Genomic DNA, 18657 nt, shown 5'->3' with positions numbered 1-18657 from the left:
GGCAATCAATTACAGTGTACAAAGCGAATGAAGCAAATTCACTCCGTCTCAGTCTCAGTCCCACAGACAGAATCCCCCTCCCCCATGCTTGGCTGGGAACAGTTGCTCAATTGGCAGGTTGTCTATGTCTGCTTCAAGCTTAAGTAATATAAATAAGGTGCCTTCCGAATCCTATTCTCATTCCTGGTGGAATGATGTTATCCCATTTGAAGGAATAACCATTCCCTCTTCCTTCACTGGGAATGAAATCTTATTCTGACTTATTTCAATTCCTATTTTTATTTTTATTGTAACTAAATAAATTATAGGAATAAATCATTCCGATTTTGAATCTAATTCTGACTGTAAACCACACAGACCCTAAATAAATAAATAAATGGTGGTAGTTAAGAGAGTGTCTGGCCTGGCTGAGTTTCTTTTTCACACTTGTTTTTAAGGTAGTTTGTCAGGTAAGCATTTAGTGGGCACCCTTTATGCCTATGCAAAGACCTGAGCTTGAATTTGAAAAGCACTTTGTTGGGACACTTCCATATTGGTTGGGGAAGAGTTGCTGCCGTGGACCCTCTAGCGTGGCACATTAAGAAGTGAATAAGCTAACACCTTTTCTGAATTGTCACATCCTGATTGAAGCAATTTTTTTTTTCTTTCAAATATATAATAAAAGCAGAGCACTTCTCCATAAAGTTTAAAACACCAACATCAGCGTTGTTACCATAAAATGTTTAAAAATGAAATGCAACTATGCCAAACGAATACCAAACTATTTTACTTGTACTGGTTTTAGATACTTGTCACACGACAAACACTTCTTTTTTTTTTCAATAAATGTAAATGATGTCCCCAAAAGGCTGGGTTACCCAATCAATGGAAAAGATAAGAATATAATCGTTTAATTATAGTTCAAGTAATGGTATTGGTAGGTCGCGCATATGCAGACCCTAATTCCTGTCTGCAAATCTCTCGTCTTGCTTGACTGGAATGCCTCTCCAACGAAGAAAGCTATCTCTGCTTGCCCCACTAACCAAGTGATGATCTCTGATATTACACCTTTATGACTTTTCAAAACTCCACCACCATGACCATGGTTTTACATAAAATAAATATGCCTTCTTTTGTAACAAATTCAAAGTTAAACTCACCCCATGACCTAGATTGTGCATTAGTACCTGCTGTGCTTCCATCAATTAGAAATTAGAAATTAGAAATTACAAGTTAGAAGTTAAACCCCTTCAATCACTGAAGGAGATTGGAAGATAGTTATTGATGCTCCGTCTCTTAGTCTAACATAGTTACAAGTTAGAATCCCTTCAAAGTTTTCCTGTTGGAAGGTTTTTCTTTTCACCCTTGGTCGATGCAATGGCACAGTTCATAGGTTATTTAAGTTGCTGTTTACCTTCTACTACTAGGGTGATGAACTCCCTAAATTTTTGTCTACTTTGTTGAGAAGATTTATGCATTAACCCTTGACTGAATAAGGGCTTACTTCACAAAAAAAGGAAAGTTTAAATCCTTCTCAAGCATATAAAATGATGCATAGAAAGATACATAAAAAAGGGTAAATTATAAATAGGTACCCTATACTTTGGGGGTAATGATTGATAGGTACCTGAACTTTCGATTGCAATATTTTGATCGCTCTGAACTCTCAAAAATAGATAGTTGAGTCAATCTATTAGTTAAACATTAAATAATGTCAAAAATACCCTTTTCATGTATTTCTAAGATCATTCTCATGTAACCAAACGTCTTCCCGTAGAATGATCTAAAAAATACGTGAGAAATGTATTTTTGACATTATATAATATTTAACTGATGGGATACAAACCGATGGATCAAAGTGTTTATTTTTCAGAGTTCAAGGTATTCAAGTATTGCAATTAAAAGTTCAGAATATCTATCAATCACTACCCCCCTATCTTTAATTTACCCTAAAAAATGAAAGAAAGAAAGCATAATGGGTAAATGATTGATACAAGTGCCTCCAATCTCTATTTCCATTTATATGAAACATCAATAAAAAAAGTACCCTTTACTTGTTACAACTTTTTAATCAATAAATTATTGGGGGGACTCACTTTACTTGTGACGGGTTCAACCTAATTTAATTATGTGTTGGACAAACAATTTCAGTATAAGTTAATAGAAATCCAATAGAGAGGAGAAGAAATATAAAGACATATTTCTATTAGTTAAGGTTGTGTTCGGTTTGATAGAAAATAAGAGAAACAGAGAGTTGATGGGGAACCTCAAACTCAAAACTTGATTCCCTCAACTTTCTTTCTACTTTTTATCTTCTACCAAATCAAACATGGCCCAAGATTTGTTTAATTGCTTTACCTTGCAAAGATAGATTTTGTAGGTTTATGTCAAAAACCCATCCATGAAATGAACCACGACAGAAAAATTCAAGGGTTGAAAATCACCCCTGCTTCACACAAACATCGAAGTGAGATAATGACTTGTATACATCATCCATGGTATTCAAATGCTTCCAAAGAGGGCAACCTCAAAATAGCTAAAACAAAAATACATGTAAACCTCACCCCACAAGAATATATATATATTATATATAATAGAGATTAGAGAGAGAAAGAGATGGGTTAGAGAGAGAGAGAGAGGGGGTGCGTTTAATTGAAAATCAAAGACCAAAGGAACACGGTGTAGAGAGAGAAAGTGATGGGGGGTTAAAACTTAAAATAAGGAGAAGGGAAAGCCATTTCGCAGAGAAGTAGAGAACATATTTTTTACTCAAAACACAATAATTGAGGGCATTGACGTTTCTGTTTTGCTCCTTAAAACCCTCTTCAACACCCACACGCAAACTACTTTGACTCGGAAGGAGGGAGAGAGAGAGGAGAGAGAATGAGAGCCGCAATTTGGCCTACGAAAGCCCACTTTTCTTTCCATCCTGCAAGTGGTTAGTGGGTGTGTGTGACCATCTTCCAATCAGAATCTCAATCTTTTCTCCTCCCTCGGGCCTCGTCTCGTTTTAGGTCTTTCTCTTTTTTTTTTTTTAATTCTCAAAAAAAAAAAAAAAAAGGTTTCCCTTCTTCCTACGGAACCGGGCTTCTTCTCCTGTCAATGTTTGAGGCTGCAGTTTAACTAAAAACTCAACCCTCCCACGTTGTCCCCACTTCTGTTTCATTTTCCCCTGCTTACCCTTTCAAAATTTTCTCTATTACGCAACTGTCATTTTCTTCTTCTTCTTCTTCTTTTTTCCTTGTAAAAATTTTCAATTTTACCTACGGCTCTATTCTCGGGCCCTCTCGGACGGATGCAAACTTTAATGTTTATCTTTCCTGTCCGTGGTGGGTTCTTTCTTCTTTGTACTTGTTTCTGCCACAGCCAAAGTCATTCATGTGAGCCACCTTTTTTTATTGTTTCTAAATTAATAAAAGTGATGCACAAAAAATAATGTTCTTGTACAGAGCTTAGCTCTCTCTCAGTCTCTCTCTCAAGTCTGAACAAAATTCCAAATGTAACAGTTTCACTATATACATGACAAAAATTCCATCTTTTTTTTTTTTTTAATTGGGTTTCATGGGCTACACTTACACAGCGATGATAGCCCATTCCTCAAATCCATAACCCCCAACCCTGTGTCCCTGTTGCATGCATTTAAAATTGATCCAAAAAGTCTTTGCTATTGAAAACCTTATCAACCAGCCAATTGGCACCTTGCTTGATTTTAAGTTCATGGACACTTGTGTGCATCTTACTGCTACATCATAGTTACAATAATAAATTTTATCATCTAAATATAAATATTAATCAAAATCCATGGTAGAAATTGCTATAGCATAACCGTAAATGAACCGATGATAAATTCATAAATCACATAACATCTTATAATATTATTAAAGTCTTTAATAATAAGTAAATCATATGATATACCTTACATGAATATAAACCATGTGACCTTGTTGATTGTTTGAAATTTTGATTTAACACAAAATAAATATTCAAAATGCTGGACTCCAAGTATTATTTTAATCCATTACAGTATTCTTAAAATGGCATTATTATAATTATGTTTCAACTAAAAAACCAATGTGGTTCTTGATCTTTTATACCTCCTACTTTATCTGTGCGTGATTAGGTACAGTAGCCTACTGCATAAGGACACCTCCAATTATTCAGGTTTCATGTCTAATCCATTAGAGTACTGTCGTGCAAATAACACTGTGTAAATGCCATTTTGGTGCATTATTGCACTCGATCCTGATTTGCATGCGTTGAAAACGTAATAAAAAAATAAATAAACTTGCAAATTTGTCAGAGATTTAGGGTTTAAAAATACTTTGATTTTTTTTTTCCAAGTAAATTCGCTTCATTTTATCGAGAGAAGCACCTATGCTTTAGGTCGTTACTTATCAAACGAGGAGAGTGTAAAACAAAGTGAAAACCTGATCCCACTTTACAATCACGTGAATCAGAGATGCCATAATTTGAAGGGTATATTATTACAGTTACACCATTCCCAAACGCAGCCTAAGTAAATAAAAAGAAAAGAAAAAAAAAAAGCAATTGAAAGTTGAAACACATAGAAACGTGATTCAAGTTTCTACTACTCTTGCCTAATGTTGGAATTCAGTGGAAACCAAAAACAAAGACAGTGCTAGACTTGATGGAAAATATAGGTTAGACTATAAGAGGACAATCTTAAATCTTAAGAGCAATGGTGAATCGGTGGCTTGGACCCACTTTAGAGATCTATCATCTATCTACGGTTGTAGGGCCAAAAAGTCAAAATGATCTGACGATTCAGCAATCTGTTCTTTCATTATACATGTATGTTCAAATAAATTGATAATAAAAGCAGGTATTACATTCCAATGCATTAACTGGTTCAGCCCTGCTAAAGTCCGGTCCAAATTTTGTTGTATGCCACAAATAGACTCAACTTTGTATTCTTAAATCGGGCAATTACTTCAGTTGAAACCAAAAATAATAAAATATAAAATAAAACGCTCAAAGGTTCGAACGAAAGTGCTTTTTTTTTCAAGCAAGATGAAACTACATGATCTAAAGTATAATGGTTACAAATTGCTACTAAAAACAGAAATATGGGCGTTTTGTAATTTCAAACAGCACATTGGTTTCAAATTTTCTTTTCTTATAATTCCCGCAAAGACTGCATTTTAGACAATGAACATGTGGGTTCAAATGCTAGTGCCATGACCCAAATCATCCAACTTAGTGGATGCCCCTGAAGAGACAAATTAATTTCAGAAAAAGAAAAGGTGGTATGACCCAAAGAAAGAAAAAAGAGAATCAAATCAAAACAAGATAACGGTCGGATAGAAACAAATTTTGTAATGAACAAAATAAAAAACGGTGAGGTCAGGTTGAACCGGATTTGGAACTTGGGACATGGGTGGTGGCCCCAATGAACCGGAGGAAGATGGTGGGTGGCTCAAGAGCTCTGTCGCCCAGAAACCAAACCAGGCATAAACGGGGTAAATGGTAAATTTAAGGCATGCTTGAGACTTTTGAGACACCAAAAATTGGAAGGGGTAGTTTAGTCATAGGAAGATTCGAAACGTTATTTTCTAGAATATCTCTATCAATCTAATCTGGAATAGTGAACAATGGAAGATTTAGGAAATCTTGCGGGGGCATCATCTGAAGGTGGCATTTTTGTCACGTACCCCCATTTCCGACGTGATGTCCGTCGTTTTGGGGGCATGTAGGTCCTTGATCTTTATTCCCCCCAATCCACCCGCAACAATTTTAGATGACAATTCTGCCCCCTTTCATGAATTAAAATGGCAAGCCAAATATATATATATATATATATATATATATATATATATATATATATATATATTTAGGTGGTCACCGGGCAGGGCAAAATAACGTGGATAGAGAGGGCCATGGCCCTCCTTCCAGAGAATCTCCAGCACATTTGTCAACTTTCAAAGAGCATCTTCGTCAACATTTCTACGAAAACAACTGAAGTTGTTCAACACGCATCTATGATCGATCATTTAAGGTAGCGTTCGGTAACGCCGAATTGACACTAAATTCAGAAAGTTTTACTTTTCACTGTTTGGTGGTCATTTGGTTGTTCTTCTTAACGGAACCATCAAACACTGGAAAGCCCTGAAAATTTTCAAACACTAATAAGCTACTTCTGAGCAGATTCAGTGGTATAGCATGAAAATTGAAAAATTCAAAACTATCCCTTATCTTAATATATTTATTTTGTATAATTATAATATTTAAAACTAGTCTTATGTTTTCTATACAGTTTATTTTATATTATTTTATTATTTATTATATTTATGATACTTTTTACCAAGGTTTTAAAAACCGAATTGGAATCAAAATCATACTGGCCATTGGTTTTTGGGTTGATGGTTTGACCGTTTGGTTCGAATGGATGATCCATTCCAACTTAAAAAATAAAATAAATAATTTAAGAAAACAACCAAAAAATATTAAACAGGTCGATGATTCGACCACCCGGGTCAGTGGGTCATTGACCAAATCAACAGTTTTTAGCCAAGGGCTGGGTTGAGGGTGAAACGAAACCGATTGCTTGGATGGTTCCTAGGCTGAATGGTCCGACCGTTTGGGTCAATGACAATTCAAAAAACATTGTTTTTTACTATTATATTTATAATTTTTACTATTTTATCTTTTTTACATTATTTTACTATTTGCAAATCTTTCTATTATATTTTTATTATTAAATGATCTTTTCATATATTTAGTTTTTTATTAGCATTATTATTTTTTTATATTTTTATTATATTTATAATATATTTTACTATTTTATCATTTAAACATTATTTTTAATTTTATTAATATTATTTATCGATTTGCTATCATATTTGTTATTATTTTTTGTACTATTTCTTTTATAATATCATTTTACTTTAATCATTTTTTGTTCACTTTTATTTAAATATTAACTTGAGGGGTAAGTTTGTAAAATACAACTTTTTTCAGATGCCAAAGTATTCAAATTACCGAACAATTCCAATATATTCAGATATTTGTAAAAACAGAAAAATAAATTTTCCACTGAACACTCCCACACTTTCAGAGCTTTTCCAAAGATTTTTTTTTTTTTTTAACTTTTCAGACTTCAGACTTTAGATTTACTGAGTGCCAGCTACGTTTGGTTTGAAGAAAAAGCTAAAAAAAGAAAAAAAAAAGTTAGAAAAACCTATACAAGATAAACCAAACATAGTGTATATCTGTTGTTTGCTTTCCTGCGAGGCAGACATATCATATAAGCGGCTACATCAACACCGTCCATTTATATTTTATTCTAAATAATGATGCTTTCTTGGAATTGCTTACATTTGCACTTGCTCCCACCAATATTCATAACCTTTTTAAAAGAAATTAAATAAAAAAACCCCTGACGCTCACGCAATCTGTGGTGGGCCGAGTTTGTTTAGTGGGCCTTATTCCCCTATTGAATGGTGGGTCATTTTGTATATTATCTGAACCAATAGTCCAATATATATATAAATGTTTAGATGAAGAAAAAATAGAAAAGAAATCTATTTTAGACATACGTGTTTAGCAGTACCAAGCACCAAACACTAATTAAATTCCATGAGAGATATTTTTGTTACTTGTTTGCGGCTAGGCTAGGCTAGGGCTAGAGTGCTAGACGAGCTATCATCTATTCATCAAGAATTCCATTTATTTGTTTTCGAAAATAAAAATGTGTATAAAAAAAGGACGTGTATGGTACATGGGCCAATTGTGGGTGTGGGCCCTTTGGGAGGTTATTTTAGTAATTAGGTCTGGGATTCGGTTAACTTATTAGAGTTAGAGCCTAGAGGGGCAGGGGCAGAGGCAGGGGCAAAATGCTGTGTTTTGACTAAAATTGAAGGGCGCTGGTGAATGCCAGCTAAGCATGACATGAGGTGACTTCACTTCACCCACACCACTTTTAGGAGCATACTTCCAAAAGACCTAAATACCCTTTTCACCGTCCAAGATTTTCTCTTCTTCGGAGGATTAAGTGGTCTTTAAGGTTATTATGATAATTTAAGTATTATTTATCTTAAATATAATATAGAAGTAAGGGGGGAAATCAACAGCATTGTTTGTTTTTACCCATATTATAACATGGAAAGAGGCCTATTTATTTCATGCTTCCTTTGGCTTTGGTTGTTTCTTGGGATGCGTTTGGTTGCTGTTAATTTGATTTGAGGTAAGGATTAAACCAATGTTTTTTAATCGTTTTTGGCTGAACCCTATTTTTAATCCCAGAAAATGTTTGTTGAAATGCGTCAAACAAGGGTTTGAGTCTTGTTTACGCCAAAGGTGGGTGTCGTCCTATTCAATTCTCTTCACCTCCCCCCTCCGAACCGAACGCCATTGCTATAAAAAAGAAGCATCCCTTTTCCTCTAAAACCCACATCGACTTTTTCTCTCTTTCTTGCTTCTCCTTCTTCTTCTTGCTTGGTCTCCTTTGTTCTTGTTCTTGTTCCCTTTCTTTTCCTATAATAGCTCAACATGGGTCGTTAAAATTTAGCACAATTCAATCGAGCGACTTCACAGTTCGAGGCCGAGTTCGACCATGGAGAAGTTCAATTTTGTTAGGAATGGAGTGATCAGGCTACCCCCGGGCTTCAGATTTCATCCCACAGACGAAGAGCTAGTCCTTCAATACTTGAAGCGCAAGGTGTTCTCATGCCCATTGCCCGCCTCGATCATTCCTGAGGTGGATATCTGCAAGTACGATCCTTGGGATTTGCCAGGTCTGTGAACAAATCCGTACAGTTCTTAATCATTTTTCTCTTCGTACTTCTCCCTGCTCTCTTATTTTTTCCGGTGCGGACTCAAACAAAGGAAGCACATCTCACTGAGTAATAATTAAGCTGTAATATATAGGCGATTGGTGAACCTAGGAGCTTGCCCAAATGAGTAGGGGGATAATGTGACCACGCTCAAATAGGGGATAGTTAAAAATTGAAGCTCAAAAATCAAAATCATGGGCCTCATGGCCTCCCCCTCCTGAGTCCTCCTCACTAAAAACCACTACAACTTGGAAGTTTTAAGACATTAACACATGGACCGTTCAGCTCTAGGGCTTCTGTTTCGTCTTCTTCTTTTCCCCCCTGAGGCCCTGATTTGTGGGTTTTTGGTGTTCAGGTGATTTGGAGAATGAGAGATACTTCTTCAGCGCCAGGGAAGCCAAGTATCCGAATGGAAACCGATCCAACAGAGCAACTGGCTCGGGTTACTGGAAAGCTACAGGCTTAGACAAGCAAATTGTAGCTTCAAGAAGCAACCAAGTGGTGGGGATGAAAAAAACACTTGTTTTCTACCAAGGGAAACCTCCCCGTGGAACAAGAACTGACTGGGTTATGCATGAATATCGCCTGGTTGTCCCCGGAACAACAGTTTGCATTTCCCCACACCCACAGAGGAAGAACTCGATTCAAGTAAGTTTCTGGTCTTAGTAAGCAGTCTCTTTTGTGTGTCCATTCACTTCGGGAATCAAACAGTAGTACACACACAAAGTGGATTGAGAATTAAGATAAAGCCCATTTCTTTTAGTAATTTAATAAAAGCTTTTCAGTAACACCTATTTGTTGCATTATTAATTTGTCTTCTCTTGTTGAACTATCACCAGGATTCCATGATTCAAATGGAGGATTGGGTTCTTTGTCGCATATTTCTAAAGAAACGAAGCACAAAAAGTGAGGAGGAAATCTCCCAACCCTGCAAGGAGAACAGAGTTCGGAGCCTCGGGATCGCTAGGCCTAGTTTCATTGATTTCATGAGCAAAGACAGAATCAATTCAGTTTCTCCGTCGTCGTCTTCTTCCTCGTCTTCAGCTTCGAGTGGGATCACCGAAGTCAGTTCTAATGGTTCGGACCACGAAGAGAGCAGTAGTTGCAATAGTTTTTCTTCGTCTCCATGTAGAGAAGAGACCCATGAAGCTGCTTGAGTTGAGTTTGTATCAGTAGTTGCCTTCTAGGAAACCCAATGAGAATGACCAATCCAATTATTAACTCTAAATTTTCCATCACTTCTGTATGTCTCTTGTTGTCCATCGTAATGGTTAAAACCAAGAGAACTGAAAGAAGCAAGAAGAAATTGGCATCAATGGGCTTCTTTGGGGACTAATTCAATCATATTGTGGGAATTAAATTAATATCAATATTTAGCTACGTGCTTTCGAATAAATGCACAAATAATTAAAGCATCATGAATCATGATAGGGAGGAGATTGCAACTTATTGCTGCAGGGTATCTACACCTTTTCTTTCTTTCTTTCTTTTTTTCTTTTTCTTTTTATTAAAAGGCAAATGATTTTATTGGAAAAGAGATGCCACAGAGAAAGGAAAGAGAAAAGCATATGGAGAAAGAGAGGCATCCAAAGAAGGGAAAGGAAGGAGGAAAGAGGGTGGAAAGAGTGAGAAAGGGCACATATTTATCATAACTTTGTCAAAGGGGATCCCTTTTGGGCAAGCACATGAAGATGAACTTGATGTTAGAATTTCTGCACATGCATGGGGTTGTCCTTCCTTCCTCCTTTCAATATGGGAAAGAAGTCAAATTCCCCCAAAGAACTTAATGCCCGATTAATGGGATCGATGTCCCAGACTTTGGACCTGTTTCATAGTCGATTTTCCAATACTCAACATATTTTATACAGATCCAATTCCGACTGAATTATCCCCCTTTTAGTTTTATTTTGATTTGATCGACAGCGCCCAATTTAATGGTATAACGTAACTGGTTTTAGTACAACTTTGTTTATGGATTCTACTTAAAAGAAATGACCCATGCTTGCATAAGAAACATGCTATCTATAAGTAGCACTCAGAAGTCAGAAGAATAGTTTGTTTACTAGAGATTGGACTTAGAAAAATGGTTCTCTGTAAAATAGGAAGACTTCAAGAGGTATTCCGTCCTATTGTGGTATTGTTTTGCATTGCAATTATGCAGTTCTTGTATTGCTTTTTTCCCTCTTCTTTCTAATCTCTCCTGGGTTCAGAACCTTACTTAAGAACCAATACCACAGAGCTGAAATTAAATCTCTTCCCTAAGAAATCTAAAATCTGCAAAAACAAGGAGTCAGAAGTTATAACTCACAGAATTGAATCACCACTAAGTTGCATTTCAACAGTTGAGACTAGATCTGTTCCTCACACAGGGCGCCTCACAATGAACTCACAGGCACACCCCAGCGTGCATTGAGAACATTTTCCGTACTTACATGTTATTATTTATGGGAGATGCTCCCAACGCACAGTGGAATGTGCCTGTAAGGTCATTGTGAGGCGCCCAGTGTGAGGAACAGATCCCAATTCTCAACAGCCCTAATTAGGCTAGTATTTAATAGGTTTTCTTTTCTCGGATTATGAAATGAATTCCTAATTATATGGAAAATGATTTTGTTTTTGCTGCATTATATGGAATATGGTTCTGACTGCTAATGAGACAGAATCTTGTTTAGACATAGACATTCTTGCTGGGTGCATTGGAGGTTAGGGTTCCAGACGCCCCAAGTATTGACTATGCCAATGACAATAGTACAGATGCACTTGAAGCTTTTCTTGCTACTTCCCAGTGAAAATGGAATTAACAGAGGGGATTGAGAAGGCAGGGTCCAATTCTCTAGCAGAGTGGAATCAGGGAACTAGGGGTTTTGAGCGGAAATTAAAATGCCTTGAAATCTTTTAATATTATATTAAGCCAGGAAGTACCTATCTTAGCTCTTTCTATTGTACAATTAAGCCCTCCTCCCAAAAAGAAAAATTCGAATCAAACCAAAATAGCCCTAAAATGCTTCGAATGCTTTTGAGAGTTGGTAAAATAAAATTAACAACAAACAAAACAGGAGATTAAAATGCTTCGAAGGCTTTTGAGAGTTGGTAAAATAAAATTAACAACAAACAAAACAGGAGATTATATAACAGATCGTCAGTTCGTCACAATCATCTTCTGAAATCCTGATGTATGAAATCTTATGGTGGCACCCATCAAATGGTGGGTCAGAACTCAGAACCCTCTCACATGTGTGGGACAGAGACACGATGGACGACATATACTAAATAATATTAATATTGTAAAAGATAAAAAATAAAAAGTGCTCAACGTCTATGGAGCTTGGACCATGGCTAAGTGATTGACTTCAATATTTTCTTTTGTTTTTTTTTTAATTACATTTGAGAGGAAAACTGGAAAAGAAAAGTAAAAAAATTGCCGACCAGAGTTTCTTGTAATAGGGGTTTAGAATCATCTAAGGCTGTTGGAGTTCTTCACGTCACCTTTTTCATTCATATTTCACTTTCAGGTTCAAAGAGACGAAAGGATGAGAGGTGAGAGATTGTAGATGGTTGCTGACTTGGGGCTCCCCCCCTTCTCCCCTTTTGTCAATCACGTGGGTTGGCCGTGGTAGACCATCCAAACCCAAATCCAAATCCAAAGGAAAAACTAAAATCAATTGGACCTTTGTAATTCCACCACCTGATCTCATCACCTCCACTCCTTCAAGCATCTTTGTCATTTCATGCTTATGGGCAATTTTGGAACTCAATAAAAACTTTTCCTTGCCGTTGCCGATAGGGAATGTATGTTGTTGAACTTTCTTTTCGCCTGACAAGAATCCGACTGGATGGTCGGACCACCACCCCACACCAAAAACGGTTGCTCTCTCCAGATGCCCAGTTTTCAGAAATGTTGACTTGGTACAGCTCCATTAAAAGTCTGCATTGGTAGAGTGGTAGGTGTTGTTACAATACTTGTTTTAACTTGTTTTGATGTAACATAGGGTTAATAATTAAAGCATAACATCAAAGTGTTGAATATAAAATTTGATTAATTATTTAATTTACATTTTTTTAATCTTTTGGTGAATCGGGCAACTAGACCAAGATGGTCGGACCATTTGACCTGTGAGTGATGACCCGATAGCCAAAATGAGTCAGAGATTTCAGAGATGTAAGGAGATACTAATTGCTTGGTGAGCATGTAAAAAACTTAAAAAAAAAAAAGGACACATTTAACTATACGTGATTGATGTGTTTTACTGATAAGGACTCTCAGCCTCAACTCAAGACTACTTCTCTGTGGATTGTGTGTGGAGCAAAGCATGGTACTAGTCCATTCACTTGAGCTAATATGGATCATATATTTTGTTTCTCACCCATCCAGTCACCTTTCATTATCTGAGGAATGATGTTGCCACGCCATGGCCGGGTGCTAGTAAATAGTAATCCTTTGAATCTTTTCAGTAATTTTATTTATACTCCTATTGTCTCCTGTTTTGATTTGATAAATATATATAGATATAGATATAGATATATATATATATAGAGAGAGAGGTCAATTGTAGAGCTTAGAGCAGGAGGCATATAATTCAATGGTTGGTCGGTGAAAGGGAAACAGAAGTATGAGAATCCTGTTCCGGCATGGATATGTGGTGGTTGTCTTGTGGTTCAAACTTCAAACGGTTGAGAATGGAGATGGCTGCTCAGGCTCAGCCTCAAAAGATTCTGGAGTACAAGCTTTGATTGACCGCCCTAGCCCCTAGGGAAAGAGAAGAAATTGTTTCAACTTTCAACAGTGGAAAGTTTATCAAAGTCAATGAACTTTTATTATTTGGAGACTGCCCCAATCATTCTTTTTCTATTGGAAATGTCAATGTGTGAGTGAGTGAACTGAAATATGAATGATGAGCTAATTTCTGGTTCTGTAGCTTTACTATCTTAAGGCTGTGGCCATGTATCTATTCTACCCAATCTCCAATCTGATGCTTGCTTCCTAGTTCCTAACTTCCTATCCTATCAAAACAATGCAGCCCAGCCCGATTAAATATTAAATATCAATGGCAATTTATAACACAAGGCTGAGTAGCCAGCTGCAGTCCCGTGTGGTTGGTGGTGGATAAAAGTCAGTCAACCTGTGCGGCTACACAAGAAAACTTTTTAAACGTCTCTCACTTGTGCATAAACTGTGTAGAATAAGTTTTACCGCCGTACATCAAACAAATTGCAGTTGCAGGACAGAAAGGGAATAATAAAGAGACTTTCTTCACTTTATAAAGTAATTTGGAATGTCAGTAGAACTAGCCTTCCACTAGAACTAGAAGTTCCTATGAGCCAGCCAATTTATTGTCTCCCTTGGTCTTGGTTTTGGTTTGGATGCCGAATATAAATTCTTAGTGACACACCACCACCATACCTAAGAATAAGCATTTATTCTTCTATAAATTAATCTGGAACCGGAAAATATGATGACCATTCACTAACAGTGCCTGCAACTTGAGATGTTTCCATAACTTTTGGCTTTGGGTAATCCGACCCAACCCAACCAGAACCCTATATGTTGTTACAATTGTGATTATTGTTATATTGTACACCCAATTTAATAATTTAATTAGATTGAATTAGGGTCAAGGACCATGGATTTAAGATTGGGTTTGACTAGGTTGAGGTTGAGGGTTTAATAAGTTTTTAACACAACAGATTGGGCTAGGGTGGACCTCGCCCTGAAACAACTCAGCCCGAGTTGCACACCAAGTTGGAAGTTGGAACCGCGTTTACTTCTTGAACAATACTACTAACCGACATTAGCTTACCCAACGTGAGATTGGTAATTGAAGAACTTTCTCCTAACAATAACATTGGAACCATTACTGCCAAGGGGAGGAAATGGATTTCCTATTGAACTTCCAATATTAGTTAGTGTTGAGAGTAAGCATTCTGAGATGAGTTTTTGGATTCCTTCCACAGCTCAACTAATAGCAGCCTAGCAAGTAGTAGTCTGTAGGCTGTAGCAAACTAGCAACCCCATCCCACCAAATCATGTAAGCTGATTAGCAGAAAACCATCAAAATAGTGATGAAACCTTCAGCCTGTGCAACATTATTCCCAAAGATCTTGTTGGCTTTTCACCCCTAATCTTGACGGCCTACCATTGAACCAAGCAATGGCTCTCAAATCTTTCTTTAACAAGTCATCTAAAATATAGAATAGTCCTTTCACAAAGTTAATTAGTTGAATTTTCTCCGTCTGTTTTGATAGAGTGAAATAAATTGTGTTGCAACGGTTGGATGAAATAGAACCAAACAAAAGTCAGAGAGGTCAAGGAACACCAAAGAACAGAAAAGCAATCCAAAACAAATGCACCAAGAAAAAAAATATTGAAGCCAGCCAGATCCGAATAAACTCCATTCAACGGAAATAGTTTACGCACATAAGCACCAAGTACCGAGTAACTTCATTTTGATGAAATTCATTTCATTAACTTTCTCCAAAAATCTACAAGAGAGTAACATCCCAAAGAACAGAAGCAATCCAAAACAAATGCACCGAGAAAATGCAAGCCAGCCCAGATTCGAATGAACTCCATTCAACTGAAATACTTAATGCACATCAGCACCAAGTAGAGAGTAACTTCATTTTGATGAAATGAATATCATAACATTTCTCCAAAAATCTACAAGAGAGAAACATCCCAAGAGAAATGTTGCAAAGCTTACACCTGGTTGGACAATAATTCCTGAACATATTTAAGCAAAGCAGTAATTCCTACACAGTGGGAATTACTAATAGAACGAGCCCCCATATCCAAGTGGGTCATTCCCACAACTCCAAATCGCCCCTGTTCCCATGAGAGCACCCATGGAGCTTTACAAGTTATTGCATTTCTTGGAGTGGGTGCATGTGGTTAATTAACAGAATATTTGAATGCTACCTGGAACAAAATCATTACCACTGCATTCAATAGCATAGGTTCACCACTAGAATGGAATCATTGGCATTTGCTAAACAGATGGCAATAATGTTGTTCAGATTTCAGGAAATGATTTTCCTTCCATCTTTACCTTAACTGCAGATGAATACTATAATCAATGAGGAAATTGTAAGTTCAAAAGCCAAGAAAAGCTAAAATAAACAGTGTTTCACTTGCCATTTATCCATGTTCTATACAACGGTAAGACACAGGCAAGAATGCCTAAATAATGAAGTTAGATCCATTGGTTTTGATATAAAACTGGCACAAAAGAAAATTATATTTATGTTATATATTTGATACCAGATATTCCATTAACCAGTCTTCAGGAACCAAGGCCCCTGTCGTGGCTGGCTACCAAAGAAATAGATATTCCATCCAATATCAACTTACGAGGCCTGAAAAAAGAAGAAAGAATTTCGTAATATCTAATCAGGCAAGGAGAGTACTGCTCATTTTCTTGTTCAGAAGGTTTGGGCCACAAATAAATGGAAAGGTTAAGTGTACAGAGCAATACATTATACTCAAAAAAAAAAACCAAGTTCATGTCTGCATCTCTTGATGTAAGAGACATAATCCTATCAAATTGGTCAAGTCTGGACCAGGTCAAGGGAGACTCAGACCCAACCCAACAAATAAACGTGCAGAACCAATTCCGAACCAGATCATTGATAGCTATACTTTTTAACCTGCAATTTAACAATTAACCTACTTATTTGTTAAGTTGACACATTTGGACGTCATAATATGACAATTGGGACACATAGTACAGACCCAGATCCTGTATTAGAAACAGTTTGGTTCAGGTCTGTTGGTTCTATCAAACCCATTAACAACCCTAAAGAGATAGATGCAGTAGATGAAACTCTGGCAACTAATAACCATGAAAATCTTAAGACCATGCATCCCAATGGGTACCAATGAAGCTATTTGTTGTTCAATGCAGATCACTGAATCCCATGAGCCTAAATTGCTTTTTGATATTCTTTAATGGAAGCGTGAGATTTATGATGCATTGACAATTGTTATGTCAAAATAAAACCAGTCCTTAGAGAAGATATACCAGTGGCCCATTCATAGAAGCTTATCCACCACACTCCCCTTCTATGCCTGCCCATTATATGGCAAGGGAGGCTAAATCTTTTGGTCATGAACAATGCTGGCAAGTCATTCCCCCTTCTATGTCAAAATAAAAAATGCTTGGGTTATTAGACACATGCTGAAAAAATCAAGATAATTAACATCCAATCTGAATTCAGATGGATATTGAAATCTGCTAATGGCTTTAACACTATGGCCCGGGCAGGAGTTACTAGAGGAGAACTAGAATGGAGGTTTCCAGAGACGGGCTTATTTGTAAATTTTCCAACCACTTGAGCTGTCTTTCTTGTAAGCCTTGATCGGTTTGTATTGCCCCCCTTGGTCTATAAAGTTAACTGATCCGGTGGGTTTTTCCTTCTTAAATTAATAAAATTTCCCTCATTACTGTTGCTGATAAAAAATGTTTTAAAATGAAAAAGCATATTTATCAAGGCAGCATACAGACACCAAGTCACAGGCACTTAAGCCAAAGCTGCCAAACCTAGATCCGATTTGGGTGATCAAACCATTTCAGACCCCAATCCATAGTAATTTCTGAGTGAAGACTGATGGTGTCATTACTGTTGCTGATAAAAAAATGTTTTAAAATGAAAAAGCATATTTATCAAGGCAGCATACAGACACCAAGTCACAGGCACTTAAGCCAAAGCTGCCAAACCTAGATCTGATTTGGGTGATCGAACCATTTCAGACCCCAATCCATAGTAATTTCTGAGTGAAGACTGATGGAGCAGGTTTTCCTTGATTATTGTTATTGATCAAAATAATAGTTTTTAAATGACAAATCATGGTTATCAAGGCAGCAATGCAAGACATTTATTACAACGTTTATCACTTGAAGAGTGCAAGCAAAAAATAATAGTCAAGTCTGCCTTCAAAGTCTATTAGCCCACATAAAGCAACTAATTAACCACATATGATGCACAATAAACTCAAAAATGTGTTCAAGTAGATTTTGATCAACCTATCCAATTGATTCTAATTGCATAAATAGAACAGAACATTAAGATTTATGAATTAGATTGTAAGATTCAAACAGTAACCATAAGGATTTTTTCCCCAAAAGTATATTGATGCACTATACTTTGCTAGAGCCTTGGGGCTGGGAAAGCTAACTTTCAAGAGCAATATTCCGGTCTTCCTGGAAAATTTTGCATCTTCTAGACCAGGAGTATAGCTGCACTGCAGATATGTCTATTGAGTTAGTGCATATCTTGAGGGAAGGAAACAGCCACAACATGGTAGCCAATAGTTTGACAAACTTTTCTTGTGACAATTTGTGCTGCCATGCATTTGACAAGGCTGACTCTCTTTCTATCTTCTGTTAGAAGTTGCCTATTTGATGACTCTTTGTAAATCCTAAAGTTAAGAATAAGATAGTGTCATGGATGGGCTAAGGGTTTTAGGGTGTGCTCTTGTATTGGGTTTGGGGCAAGGCAGGCTATGTCCTCCCCTGTACTCTTCATCATCCCAACTATATGGGATTGGATACATGAATCTTGTTTTTCCAATCTGTTCCATTTAAAGTGATATCCACGGTTAAATTATTAGTGTTTATATCATTTCTTACTACTACTGTCAAGACTGTTGGAACAGACCAACAGAAGGCAGTTAGTCAGTTTTACAAGAGGAGGCCACATCAGCTCAACTAACCAGCCACTTGTAATAACTGCCATCCACTTGTAACAACTGCCATCCAATTGGGTTGTCAAGACTGTTGGAACAGACCAACAGAAGGCAGTTAGTCAGTTTACAAGAGGAGGCCACATCAGCTCAACTAACCAGCCACTTGTAACAACTGCCATCTGCTTGTAACAGATGTAACAGTCA

At 36.8% G+C, this 18657-nt stretch overlaps 1 protein-coding gene across 1 annotated transcript; it reads left to right on the top strand.

Moving 5' to 3' along the window:
- Positions 1–8067: 8067 nt before the first annotated feature.
- Positions 8068–10087, top strand: LOC148862384 (NAC domain-containing protein 83-like). The gene is made up of 3 exons (XM_088976741.1): positions 8068–8732; positions 9127–9419; positions 9611–10087. The coding sequence occupies exons 1-3, from the start codon at positions 8552–8554 to the stop codon at positions 9926–9928; spliced, it is 792 nt and encodes a 263-aa protein (XP_088832867.1). The 5' UTR covers positions 8068–8551; the 3' UTR covers positions 9929–10087.
- Positions 10088–18657: the final 8570 nt, after the last annotated feature.

Source organism: Nelumbo lutea, chromosome 3 (assembly GCF_056320005.1).
Source record: "Nelumbo lutea isolate HS-2025 chromosome 3, American lotus-T2T, whole genome shotgun sequence".
In the NCBI taxonomy this organism is placed as follows: Eukaryota; Viridiplantae; Streptophyta; class Magnoliopsida; order Proteales; family Nelumbonaceae; genus Nelumbo; species Nelumbo lutea.
The sequence above is the reverse complement of the archived record's forward strand: the minus strand, read 5'-3'. Positions and strand labels throughout refer to the sequence as shown.